Source organism: Phalangium opilio, unplaced genomic scaffold, assembly GCF_054372755.1.
Source record: "Phalangium opilio isolate 3A_F unplaced genomic scaffold, DU_Popi_V2 ptg000013l_1, whole genome shotgun sequence".
Taxonomy (NCBI): Eukaryota; Metazoa; Arthropoda; class Arachnida; order Opiliones; family Phalangiidae; genus Phalangium; species Phalangium opilio.
In genome coordinates, this window is record NW_028324148.1 from 11,432,354 (window position 1) to 11,445,440 (window position 13,087).

The 13,087-nt window shown below is 36.3% G+C and overlaps 3 protein-coding genes across 3 annotated transcripts; all 3 read right to left on the bottom strand.

The window, feature by feature from the left end:
- Positions 1-791: 791 nt before the first annotated feature.
- LOC149709092 (uncharacterized) lies at positions 792-4,402 on the bottom strand. Its single transcript, XM_089863908.1, has 9 exons — positions 4,380-4,402; positions 4,223-4,256; positions 4,084-4,157; positions 3,925-3,991; positions 3,583-3,753; positions 2,803-2,947; positions 2,369-2,589; positions 1,960-2,249; positions 792-1,539 (listed from the first exon to the last, which is right to left on the bottom strand). The coding sequence occupies exons 1-9, from the start codon at positions 4,400-4,402 to the stop codon at positions 1,314-1,316; spliced, it is 1,251 nt and encodes a 416-aa protein (XP_089720034.1). The 3' UTR covers positions 792-1,313.
- Positions 4,403-8,645: 4,243 nt separating this feature from the next.
- On the bottom strand, positions 8,646-11,300 carry LOC149709093 (uncharacterized). Its single transcript, XM_089863231.1, has 3 exons — positions 10,923-11,300; positions 10,182-10,471; positions 8,646-10,070 (listed from the first exon to the last, which is right to left on the bottom strand). The coding sequence occupies exons 1-3, from the start codon at positions 11,130-11,132 to the stop codon at positions 9,824-9,826; spliced, it is 747 nt and encodes a 248-aa protein (XP_089719357.1). The 5' UTR covers positions 11,133-11,300; the 3' UTR covers positions 8,646-9,823.
- Positions 11,301-11,315: 15 nt separating this feature from the next.
- Positions 11,316-12,496, bottom strand: LOC149709094 (uncharacterized). The gene is made up of 3 exons (XM_089863909.1): positions 12,332-12,496; positions 12,005-12,175; positions 11,316-11,492 (listed from the first exon to the last, which is right to left on the bottom strand). Exons 2-3 carry the CDS (start codon positions 12,143-12,145, stop codon positions 11,316-11,318), a joined length of 318 nt encoding a protein of 105 aa, XP_089720035.1. The 5' UTR covers positions 12,146-12,175; positions 12,332-12,496.
- Positions 12,497-13,087: the final 591 nt, after the last annotated feature.

A 13,087-nucleotide genomic window follows, 5' to 3' on the forward strand; every position in this document is an offset into this window, starting at 1 on the left:
AATTGAAGAATGGTCCTCGGGACCAGTTTATTGTAAATTAATTGCAAATCCATAGGAGAACAAAGGCGGGGACCAGTCATGCAGAAGACCAGTTTATTATTTTGGACACTATGGTGGTCGCTATACCAAAGGACTAGTTTAAAAAATATTCCTATTTCCCACTTGTTTGAGACAGCTCTAGCGGCGCCTGTAATCTAGAATAGGGCATTTTTAGGGGATGGGACATAAGGATTCCAGGGTTTTAGGAATAGGGCAAAAGGATTCGGATGGTTTTAGCATAAGTTTGTAAGGTATGGAACATATCTTAAGAACTTATGGTTTTAGGGATAGGGCAAAACTTAAAGGGGCTTTTCGGACCATGGGACAAAAACGACGATCTTCCTCATAGAGCTTAACATAGCGGGTGGGTAGAAAAGGAGAGGGGTCGGTCAGCCCCTTTAAGGGTTCATATGTTTTAGGGACAGGTCCAAAGGCATAACATGTTTTAGAGATAGGACAAAAGGGTTCATATGTTTTAGGTATAGAATTAGAACCAAAGCGTTCATATGTTTTTAGGTATAGAATTAGATCCATGGGGAATGCATGGGAAATTATGTGTTTTAGGGACGATAGGCAGCATGTATAGAGGAATGTACAAGAGATACGTTTTAGGGGTTTAGGGGAAAAACTCAGGCTACTTAGAGAAATAGGAGCGTGTACAATCGCCTTATAATGTTCTTGATATACATGTATGTACAATAGTGATTAACAGGAACATTTTGGTGAAAAATCAAAATTAATTAGGTTTGAATTCAAGTAGTCTGTACTGAGTCGAACGCTTCTAGAAGTGCTTAAACCTTTTTATGTACATTCAAAATTTAGAAGTAAGGTTTCAAAGGTTACACCGTTTTAGCGGTAATTTAGATACCAAGTCAACATTAAGTTCAGCCACATTTTATATGTTATAATCTGCTAGTTCTTTATTGTTATTTATTTTGGTGTGATATGAAATGAAATCTTATTGTTAGTGAGCATTTTTTCTAGTCCGGGTATAGTGAAGGTGATAATTTTTTCTAATATTTTTTTTTTTTTTTCAGTTCACAACTTGACCAAGTTATTTTCATATAATAACTTCAACCCTATTTCTTGTGTGAAATGACATTGTGCTTTTTACATAATTGAAAACCGCGACTGATCCACTAATATCTAATATGTATTAAACCTGATCCGAGCAAAAATTTGCTAAAATTTGATTATGTGAAACCGATATAATTTAAATCACTCAGATTTGTTTGCTTCAAAGATCAGTTATCCCATTTCCTTTTAAAACAATCTTAGTGGCAAGATTTGTTTGTTAGTAAGAATATAGCCGCTTCGATAATTAGTATTATTGTCGCCAGCATATTTCCGTAAGCGTACAGTCGGAACACCGCCATCGTGCCTTTGAACGATACAGGGCTTGTTTCTGATTCCGGTTGAACCCATTCAATCAAATCCAATAAGAAATTATTCACTTCCCTGTGCTTGTCAAACCAGTGTGTCTCCATAATCGAGTCTTGGCTAAAGTAGTACAAAATACAGAAAAATTTCAAATTTTACCAAAAACTAGAACTTTTAACTTTAAATATAATCTCTTGGAGTAGAATAGGCAGGGCATTGTCCATACAACTAAACTAGCAATATTCTGTTAAGCCTGGCTTGTAGAGTATCCATGGTTAATATCTGCAGGTCATGTTTAAATTGTCGTTTATGTTAGAAACCTTTGATTAAATAGGTTTTGAGCTCAGGATTCTATTCAGGAATTTTCTGGATACTTGAAGGAACACTGTCTGTAAAAGTACGGTTTACCTCTTAACGCGTTAAGTCCCACCCTTAGTGTGCCTAGACAATGTACCACAGACCAAGATGGGTAGCTTTATCTACGGTGGCAAGATTATGGTTTTTTATTTTGGAAAATGTAGTCCACTAGAAAATACTCACAACTTGTCAGTAATCCTGTTGAATTCTCTGTCAGTTGACATATTAAAGGAATTCAAGTGTGTTAAATAGACTTCGCTAACTGGTTTGGAAATGTAGAGCTTGGGAATTAGTTCTTTAGTGACGACTCCCATATCGACCGTAATTCCAAAAGCATCGACGAAAAGCACTTTCAAAAAAAGGTAGACCTCGTTTGTCGTCATATCAAAGTAAAATGCGTCTGATCCCATGGTGCTTTGGTAAAAACGATCAAGGGTTTTCTCGATGTATTTGAACTTCTCACTGGTTGATGCCTTAAAATAAAGAGTAAAATCATAAATTTACTCAACTTGGGCCACAAATTCATTCAAGGTTGTCACTACTTATTTTGTTGACATTGTCATCAGTTGGAATTTATAGGATATTTACAAACCATTAAACTCAAGAGGCGATCTTCAGATTGTCCCTCGATGCACTTTGGCTTCCATACACTTCCAGGACCAAATTCTTCCACGGATTTGATATAATTGTACGTAACAAACGAAAAGTCGGATTTCATGACGCTCTGTATTTGAATTACGAGAAGAAATGTAGTCCACACCCAAATGACGCAAATAAGTCGCAAAAAAAAGTTCCTTGGCATAGTTTCGTAAGCTACAAGCAAAGTTAAACCGATGAATATTAAAAACTAATTTTGTTCCTCACGTATTTAATTTGTTAAAATGAATAATGCGAGCCCTGTGTTTCGCAAGCAAACAGACAGCATTTTCGAAGATTTATTGTTAACAATTTTCGGTTCTACTATTCTTACATAGTAGAACTGAAAATTCATCTTCAAAATTCGCGATGTTAGGCCTACATACTTACTGTCATGAAAAAATGCCATCAACGCTTTCCAAATCTCCTCGTAAAAACGTGCAACGATACTTTGTTTCTTTTTCGATCCGACCAAATAGTATATTGAGAGTAAAGAGGATATCGATAAAATTGATGATAGTGTTCCCAAAAGTACCTGATTATTGGTATCAAAGTATAAATTATCCTGACATTTTGATGTACGTGCAAATAAAGATCGTATTCACTAATGGAGCTAACCCCTCTCTCTCAGTTCAGTGTTGTTAGTCCCTATTTGAAGCTAGTTTCTCAAATATCGATTCAAACTAAACTGCTACCCTTCTCTTTGCAGTCTCTAGGCTGTTCAACATTCTGCAAACATTGAGGAACGGCAAAATTCCCCTTTAATGAAAACTGTGTATGTTGTGCCAGTATGGGGAGTTACTATCAGCTATGCTTCTACTTAAACCATGGCTAGCGATGAAAATATTAAAAAAATCCCTTTTAAATACACATGAGAGTAAATATTCTCGCTTAGGATGATGACATTGGGGAAGCATTTTTCAATAGATGATTAAAGGGGCTGTTCGGACCGTGGGACAAACGACGATCTTCCTCATAGAGCTTAGCATAGCGGGTGGGTAAAAAGGAGAGGGGGTCGGTCAGCCCCTTTAACTACACTGGAATAACTTCCCGGCGGACTGGCCTTGAAAATTCTGCATAAGGCGCTATTGTCGTAGCCAATGAAAACTGCATTGCCGAAGCTGGATTATTGGGACGCTAGGCTTTGGGGTTTTTAGCTTGCGGTCTTACCCATTCGTCTAGAACATTAAGATCTAGATTTGTTTCGGAATTGGATTTAGGGGTAGTTGATATCATTACAAGAGGTGTAGCGTGCGATGGCTTGGCAAATGCAGCAACACCGTCTCGAAAACGAACTGATAGAAGGTCCAGAATCGTTGGGTACCATAAAGAATCAAGGTCCTTGAAAAGATATTATACGAAAAATGTAACGATTTTGAGTGATGCCAACTACGGGGGCAGCGGGGGCGAAGGCCCCCGCTCAAATTTTCAACTCTATTGGACTTTAACATTAGGCCGCCATTTTGCCCCCGCTCCAGTAGAAAATTTTGGCTACACTAAAATTTTACGTACTCGGGGGAGTTCGTCCGCTAAATTTATTGCCGTGATTTCCTCTTCTGATACCTCGACGTATTCAACGCTATAATTAGAATTATACTTGTATATATGTTTTAACTCACGTATATTTTAGTTTATCTAAACTCTTATGACGGTTTTAGGACAATATCAAACCTTTTGTAATATTTTTCAAAGTACGTCTTCATTTGCTTATAGACCACCTCATAAAATTCCATTTCAAGTGTTAGCTAAAACGAGAAATTTTGGAGGCCTGTCAAATATATTTCTTTCTAAAAACTATTTTCACATTTACATCAAGAGCTCCAAACTTCAGGGTTTTGTTGAACCTGAAAAAGATAAAATGAAGTTCAACAATAGGTATGTTACATCTAACCGACAACTGGCTTTAACTACACACAAATGTGTGTTAGTTTTAGAGCTTGTTTTATAAATACATAAAAAGTGATTACTTTTCGTTGTTGTTGGGGTCCATCTCTTTTTTTGCAAAATTCACGTTTGATGAAAGTTTAATACTGACAGGAGACAATTTTAAAATTAGTATTAAATCTCTTGGGAATTGCGGTTTTAGTACATAGTCTCCCGTGAAATTTTAAAGATTCTACGAGGTCACCCTAGAATTTTAATAGTTGATACTAGGTCACCTTTAAAATTTAAATTAGTGCAAAATTCCTTCAGAATTTTGAGAAGTAGCTCTGTGCTAAGGTAGTATTTATGTAATATCAATGAAAATTTTAAAATTTTCAGAGTTGTGGAAAAATTAGGAATTTCAAATTTTTATGAACTCAGGAAATTAGGAAACAAAAATTAAAATTCTAAGAATTTTATAATTGGGAAAGTCAAGGTATTTAATAGCCTGCAATGAACATTAACGCAAATTGCGTTCTAGATCTCTTAAGTTTCATAGAATGTCTGAATCTAAAAATTCTCTGGTACCGCACTCTTTCCCTTGGTTATCTCAGTCTATTGCAAACGTTTCGTGATGTTTTCCTATTTTCGAAACCGATATTTTCCTCTGGTCGTGTGAATTTCGAATGTGTGCGCTGTTCCTAGCAATTATAATAAATATTTGTATTTGGAAACGCAACTGTTAAAGCAATTTTAGGTTCCCAATCGAAATATGGAGTGTGTTTTTAACAAGTTTGCTTCAAAAAGTCAATTTTATTCGGCACAAGTTGGGAAAACCAAAATATTACCTCTCCGTGTCAAGAAGATTATATAAACTTAAGTATCCAATGAAAACGTTATTATGTTTCTGAGTTGGGGTTTCCCATTTTTGTTGTTGTTTTGAAAAATATATCGCAATGCACGGGCCTTGGTAGATATAGGAGGCAATGAATGAAATATATCACAATGCACGGGCCTTGATAGATATAGGAGGCAATGAAGGAAATATATCGCATGCACGGGCCTTGGTAGATATAGGAGGCAATGATAATCTCTCTCTTTGCACGAGAGGTTTATCTTTAATATTTAAATAAATATAATTATTTTTAATTATTTTAATCTTCAATAATTAACATTAATAATAGTTAAATCGTTTAAAATAAAGTTATACCTATTATCTTCTCAAACTTTGCTAATATTGACGTTTAAAGTGAAGGGTACCCCTCTTCCCGCTTTCTTCAAATTTTGGGGTATATATACGATTCGTTTCCATTTTAAAAGTAAGGAAAAAGCGCAATTGCGAAAACCTTCGGTGTTCGATCCCACCTTAGGGAGGCTAGACGTTTCTCGTAACCCTAGCTGATCGCCGCGTATATCCTAAAACCAAACGATGATAATGGATTAGAAGCCAATGATACAGATTGGTGTCTATGTGGAATAGACGGAAGACCAGTGGATCGTGGTGTTAGAAGCCAGTATGTACAGACTGGTGTCCAAGTGGAATGAACGAAGACTAGAAGATGGTGGTGATTAGTCGCCAGTAAGAACAGACTAGTGTCCGTGTGGGATGGACAAAGACCAGATGGTGGTGTGAGAACTCAAGTAGAGGAGCCATTTCCGTGACTGTGAAAGCAGTTCGGAAATGGCGAACACGTTTGCTCCGATACGCAAACTGCGAACGCGGTCACGTGGGTGTAACAACAGACAGACACACAGACAGACAGACACACAGACACGGCCGTTACAGAACCTCTCCTGGACTACGTCACACGGAGAGGTAACAAGTTGGGAAAACCAAAATATTACCTCTCCGAGTCAAGACGACTACTTACAAACTTATTTACCCAGATATGGAAATGTTTCGTAAGTTAAAATGTATGAAATATTAAAGCAGTATACAAAGCATAGCAAATATACTGTAAATCAGACGACATTTTACATCCAATAATGATATACTTGTACACATTAAAATCATCCGATGGGGGAGAAACGGGAAATGAAGAGATAAAACTTTGGAGGGATACTACCTTTACGTGTTTGTAAAGGCCCAATTTTCTACTCCTCAACTGTATGCCCTCTATGTTCAAAGCCATATTCACAACAGGGTTGCCATATAAACACTATCCTCTCGTTTCACCTCAACGATTTTCTTAGTTTGTCAACATGACTGTTAACGTTAAGCTTATTTGTGGCTACACACACTAAAAGTAAATGCGTACCATAAAAAGCATGAAAACACGAAGCTATTATCCGATTACGATCAGACCTTTCACTGGTCTGGGCTGCGTTCAGCAGAGCTCACCAAAAAAGACAGCGGATTTTGGAAATGTTTACCGGTGAGCTCTGTCGTCATAGCTTCTCTCCGGTCATCGGCGTTTTATAAATGACGCTAGCGCAATAAAGCGTGCAAGGTACCAAGGCTTAACAAAAATTGTATGATAACATATTTATAGAGATAGATAACAACTTTTATAATTAAAATTAGAAACTAGCATATCTCTCAAAATTCTCGCGTGATCAACTGGTTTCACGCCAATTAAATAGCTATAGTCCCAAAGAGCTATTTATATTAATTCATCCATGGTTTTTTCGCCAAGCTGAGAACTACACGTTTTACGTCACGTTATCCAAAAAGCCGACTATTTTCTTTGATTACCGCGCTAGCTCAGCGCTAAGCACCGTGACGTCAAAATTCAAAAACAAAATCCCGTTATGTAGGACACTGTTAACAGCGCTGGGCTCTGCTGAACGCGGCCCAGATTTCCACCATGATTATAATATCTAAGCCTAAAGTGTACTTAACTTTCGGCTCACTCTGAACCGTTAACGTCTCTGCATTACAGAAACGAAATCCAAACCCAAGCGTTTACTTTTTGGTTCACTAGGCCTATTGACAAATCAAAGTTCATTTGACCAACATAGTAGCATTGTACTTGAATTCACTTTAGAAAGGATTATGCTATAAACAGATGTAGTATAGCTTAGGTAATATATAAACATCCATTTTAAATAATAATATTAAAAAACTATTTTGGAATATCAAAATGAAATAGAGCTTTAAAGCTACAAAAGTACTAAATGCATCATAATTACGAAAAGTATTTCCACATATTCACTTTATATTAAGGATAAAGGGAATATTATGGTTCTGTAGGATTCCTTTACACATCAAAACAAAACGAACTTCTAACGCAGCGCACTACTGTAACAACGGACGGACACACACAGACAAAAGCATAGACTGCTTTTTAACTCTTTCCGTATTAATTTTGAATTGAGAAACAAGATTATCTTAAATATTGAAATGAATATAATTAATATTTAATATTTTCTTCGCTAGTTATTCGCCTTATTGAACGTTACATCGTTTTAAAAAAGAACAATTAAACATTCTTGAGAGACTTGACTAATATTGGCGTTTGAAATGAAGCATACGCCGGTTGCTTCGCCTTATTCAAATAGGTAGTATATAAGGGTGTCGAACTACAGTTAAAAGCAAGAACAACCGCAATTGCGAAAACCTATCGTGGACAACCCACCCTAGGGAGGCTAGACGTTTCTCGTAACCCTAGCTGATCGCCGCGAATGTCTTAAACCAAACGATGACGATGGAGTAGAAGCCAGGTGTGCAGACTGGTGTCCATGTGGGATGGACAAAAACAAAGACCAGAAGATGGTGGTGTAGAAGCCAGGTGTACAGACTGGTGTCCATGTGGTTATGGACAAAAACAAAGACCAGAAGATGGTGGTGTTAGAAGCCAGTGTGTACAGACTGGTGTCCATGTGGGATGGACAATGACCAGAAGATGGTGGTGTTAGAAGCCAGTAAGTACAGACTGGTGTCCATGTGCGATGGACAAAAACGAAGACCAGAAGATGGTGGTGTTAGTAGCCAGTGTGTACAGACTGGTGTCCATGTGGGATGGACAATGACCAGAAGATGGTGGTGTTAGAAGCCAGTGTGTACAGACTGGTGTCCATGTGGGATGGACGAAGGCCATAAGATGGTGGTGATTAGAAGCCTGTAAGTACAGACTGGTGTCCGTGTGGGATGGACAAAGACCAGAAGATGGTGGTGTGAGAACTCGCCATAAAGTAGCCATTTCCGTGACTGTGAAAGCAGTTCGGAAATGGCGAACACGTTTGCTCCGATTTGGAAACTGCGAACGCGGTCACGTGGGTGTAACAACAGACACACACACACACACAAACACACAAACAAACACACAGACAGACACACACGATCGTTACAGAACCTCTCCGTGACATACGTCACTCGGAGAGGTAAAAAGTAAAATAATTGATAAGAACCCAAAAACACAAGGCGTCAACGTATTCCTACCCAAATGTTGTTATGTTATCTACAACAAAAGTTGATAATGTTAAGTTATAGTCCTCATCCTATTTCTAGTCAAAACAATATACCAACAGTCAGTCTAGCTCGTTTCCATTCGATAACAACCGTTTTGACGTCGTACGTTTTGTGGGCTTGTTAACAAAAATAATTTCAATTAATTATTACAAGATAATTTTTTAATAGATTTTTTGAAATTTATTTATTTTTTCAAAAAGAAACACCCAATAACAGGAGGTTATGTTTGAGGTGCTACTGTACAAATTTAACTTACACGAATTATAACGTTATGGCAGTGGCGACAATAAATACGTTGGGAAATAACAGGTGGGCTTATTTTTAAGAACTAACATCGAACGACCAAAATTCATAAAGTACATTTTTTGTGCGAGGCTAAATGTGCTCGTGTTTCCTTATTAAATCAACCGAATAAATTGACAAATTTTCCAAAAAAATTACAAAATATTATATTTTTAACCGCAAATTATTGGAACCTTTTTGCTAATTAAGGTTCTTTTTTTTTCACTTTTTCCACAATAGTGCTGTTTTAGTTTCTTTCTACCCTCAAATTGTAAGAATATTTCCATATAAGTATGGAATAATATTTTCAAATTTTTAATGCAATGAAAAAACAGTTGAAGTTCAATTTTCTTTTCGAGAAATGTAAAATGTTTAGGTCTATTTACAATGAAAGTGAAATTGTATTGGTGGTAGCTTAATATCAATAAATGCGGTACTCCCCGTTTCCCTAATGCAAAATTTCATAATAAATAATTGTTCCCACGCTATAAATTGGTGTTTTTACTTGGTAACGAACGTTAGTAAGTTAGGCGATATTAATCCTTGGTGTTTATACCAATTGACCCTACCTATTCAGGGGAATCAGGGCCCTTTCCACCACTATTTTAAAACGTAAGGGGTTGGTTTGGTGGAAATTACATTTACCAGCGAACACACCTCCATTTACGCATTTCATTGAGTGCATTCAGTATTTTGTTATTTATAATGGTTCCTAGATTAACGTTTATACTGTTTTTAAATGACATAAAACGACACTGATAATGTTTTCAATGATATTTGCTAAGCCATTGAAAACTTTACAGAATGAACCTTCACGAAAAGGTTGCAACGTTTACCATGAATTCAAGAAACGACTTAAAAAGCTATAGAACGATTGTCAATACGAGAACCTCTGGTTAGAAAATTGAAAATCAATTCCAAAAACAATATTATTGCAGCTAAAACATTTCCACACGTGTAAACACGAAAGAGAGCTTCGAAGCCTTTGAATGAAATGGGTTTTATCTCTGCCGGTGGTTCAACCCATGTAATTAAATCTAGCAGATATTGGTTGACTTTTCGATGCTTGTCCAACCAATGCGTCTCCATCATTGAGTCTTGCCTATAGCAAATAGTAAACTATATGTAAGAGGCTTACAGTATCTTTTTTCTCTTTTAGTTTTACGATTAGCGTGTCTCCCCTTGGAAAGCGTTTACTTTTTGCAACACTCACATCTTATCCGTAATGTCGTTAAAGTCTCTGTCAGCTGACATTTTGAAGGAATTATAATGCGTTATGTAGAACTGGGTAACTGGTTTTGAAACGTATAGCTTCGGAATTTTCATTTTATCAATTAATCCCATTCCCGATATAATTCCAATGGCGTCGGCGAAAAGATTTTTTAGGAAAAAGTACACTTCGTTTTCAGACATATCCGAATAGAAGTCGTCACTAGCCATATCGGTTTGCGTAATATACTTGACAGTTTTGTCGATGTATTTAAACGTGTCGCTAGTTGATGCCTTAAAACCAACAGTAAGACAATTAAGAGTACGGTATAGTAATACCGTATGGTGCTAATAGTGTCTTTCTCTAACTTAACATTTCACTTGTATATTACAAAGGGAAACATTTTACACACTTCTGATATTATTATTTCAATAAAAATGATCGAATAATCTCCAGAAGTACTTTCTTCGGGCTGCAAAACTTTTCAGATAAGAATCTGTTGGCTTCTGTGGCGCCCCTAGCATGTTGGCTTATCTTCTACCCACCAATTTACCTCACCAAAGGCAGGAACCAATCAAAACTTGTCCACGAGGGCGGAGCTAAAACGGGCCTTTGATAACTGATAAGCTTTACGACTAAGCTCCCTCAACTATGGGAGCATCTAGTGGCATTTATTAAAACTAAACCACAGACGTCGGCGATCAGTGAGAGGTACTCTTACAAATTTAAGAAAGAAATTCGAACCATGATTTTCATGAGACGAGCTTCTGATTGTCCTCCAACGCACACAGCCTTCCATTTACTTTTGGGACCAAATTCTTCCACAGATTTAATGTATTTGTGCGAGACGAAGGAAAACTCAGATTTCATGACGCTCTGTATTTGTATTACCATCAGAAATGTTGTCCACACCCATATGGCGCAAACTATTCGTAAGATAGGGCTTCTTGGCATTGTTGCGTAAGCTGCAAGAAAAGTGTATGGTATCCATAATTCCTATCTGTAAAGCCTAATTTTGGCTTCATTGTTCAAACACCTCGGTTTCCGACTGCTTTTTACGAGAAAAATCTCCCCTTTCACGCAGAACTTATATTCTTGATACGTTTTGATAATTAATTTTGAAACAAGGGTAAAGGTTCAAGACTTACTGTCATGTAAAAATGCCATTAACGCTTTCCAAATTTCTTCGCAGAAGTGTGTAAAGAAGCTTTGTTTAGTTTTTGAATCGATTTTTCTAAAGTGTTTTCCGTAATATGAATTGATGGATAACAATAACGCTATTGAAATAATTGACAATATCGTTCCCATAAATACCTGAATATAAAAACATTTTATACTTGAAATGAAATACACAGGCCTGCAACCAAATATGTGCAATACTTAAAAGGTAGCAGCGTTTAAGTATTATTTAATTACTTATTAAATAAATGTGAAAATTGAATCTAATAGGTTTGTTTTAATATTTGTAAAGCAAAATTATTCATAGCAGTGTCGCCTTTCGTTATTTCAATTACTCTGGTAAAATACCAATTTGAAAACTTATTTAAAGGCTATCTTTTTACACTGACTATAAATTAATTTTTTTTTTATTTTCTTTGACAGGAAGTCATAAGACTAGTTGTGACCGTATAGTAAATGTAAGAGTTACGAGGTTTTAGTAAATTTGAAATGTTCCAATATGTACATAAATATAGTTTGACTTAATAGAAAATATTTAAAATTTTATCTTAATTTGTACATAGAGCCAGCTTGACTTATATAAGATGTTTGATCCAAAAATTTTGTGATCGATTTACACGGTATATGTTATTGTCAGTATCTCTTACCCATTTGTCAACAACCTCAACCTCTAACTTTGTTACGGAGTTGGACTTAGGAGTAGTAGATATCATGACGAGAGGCGTATCATGGGAAGGTCTGGCAAAAGCAGCGATGCCATTTCTAATTCGAACTGATAGAAGGTCCATAGCCGTTGGGTACCAGATCGCGTCAAGATTCTTTGAAAGGGAATTTTAAATAAGAAAAGGTTAATAGGTAACAATGAGTTCAAAATATACTGAAGAAATGTGTCTGGCTGCATGGACCATTTCGATGTAACCACGTTGTCCAATATAAACCAGTAGATTTAAAATAATCTTCTTTGTTATACTTACATAAGGGAGCTCATCCGTTAAATTTAAATCAGCTAATTCATCTTCTGGTACGCCTTCATAAGTAACACTAGAATTTAAATTTTACATGAAAACGTATTTAGACGGCCATTCAAGAATATTAACTTAAGACTAAATTTCAAAAGGTTATTAAACTTCTAAAATACTTTCTCGTAAAATAAATTAAATTTCTCTTTACCCTTCATAAAACAATTCAAAGTAATCTTTTATTAAATTGTAGACCGGTGCAAAAAAATCTGACTGTTGCGTTAACTAGAAAAATTTGAAATATAATTAACAAATAAATTCTTGGTTAATAAAGAGTGCTTCTTATTTACATCAAGAACTCCAAATTTTAAAGTCCTGTTAAACCTGGAAAAATTGTGAAACAATTAATAGATACATACAACATAGACTAACGGAGTTTCATATTTAGTTAAAACAACTAAATGTCTAATAAAAAACGTGGCTTCTGAACGTAACGCAAGTTTCAACATTTTGAAACATATCCTGAAATTACACCGTTAAATCAGGGAGTAATGAGGTAAGATGGAGAGGAAATGATGATAGCCGACCTGTGGCACTGAAATTCTCGCAGTGTACCTCTTGCACGCCTCTACCCTGCGGTAGGTGATTGTTAAGTGCTGCGGCATAGCGCCAATGTATTTGTATGAAAACTAGCTTCTACTTTTAAGACTTCATACTGTACGACCCTACCTAAACGCTGAGAATGATGGGATCAATTCGGTGCCGTAGGTG

Coding starts and splice junctions, on each gene's coding strand:
- LOC149709092 (XM_089863908.1), bottom strand. CDS start 4,402: ATGGACCCCAACAACAACGAAAA. Junction 2,948..3,582: donor TTAATGTTCTAGACGAATGG/GTAAGACCGCAA, acceptor ACCAATAATCAG/GTACTTTTGGGAACACTATC. Junction 2,590..2,802: donor GATGGCATTTTTTCATGACA/GTAAGTATGTAG, acceptor CTTTGCTTGTAG/CTTACGAAACTATGCCAAGG.
- LOC149709093 (XM_089863231.1), bottom strand. CDS start 11,132: ATGCCAAGAAGCCCTATCTTACGAATAGTTTGCGCCATATGGGTGTGG. Junction 10,472..10,922: donor CTCGTCTCATGAAAATCATG/GTTCGAATTTCT, acceptor GTTGGTTTTAAG/GCATCAACTAGCGACACGTT. Junction 10,071..10,181: donor AACGACATTACGGATAAGAT/GTGAGTGTTGCA, acceptor TATTTGCTATAG/GCAAGACTCAATGATGGAGA.
- LOC149709094 (XM_089863909.1), bottom strand. CDS start 12,145: ATGGACCTTCTATCAGTTCGAATTAGAAATGGCATCGCTGCTTTTGCC. Junction 11,493..12,004: donor TTGAGGTTGTTGACAAATGG/GTAAGAGATACT, acceptor TTTTATATTCAG/GTATTTATGGGAACGATATT.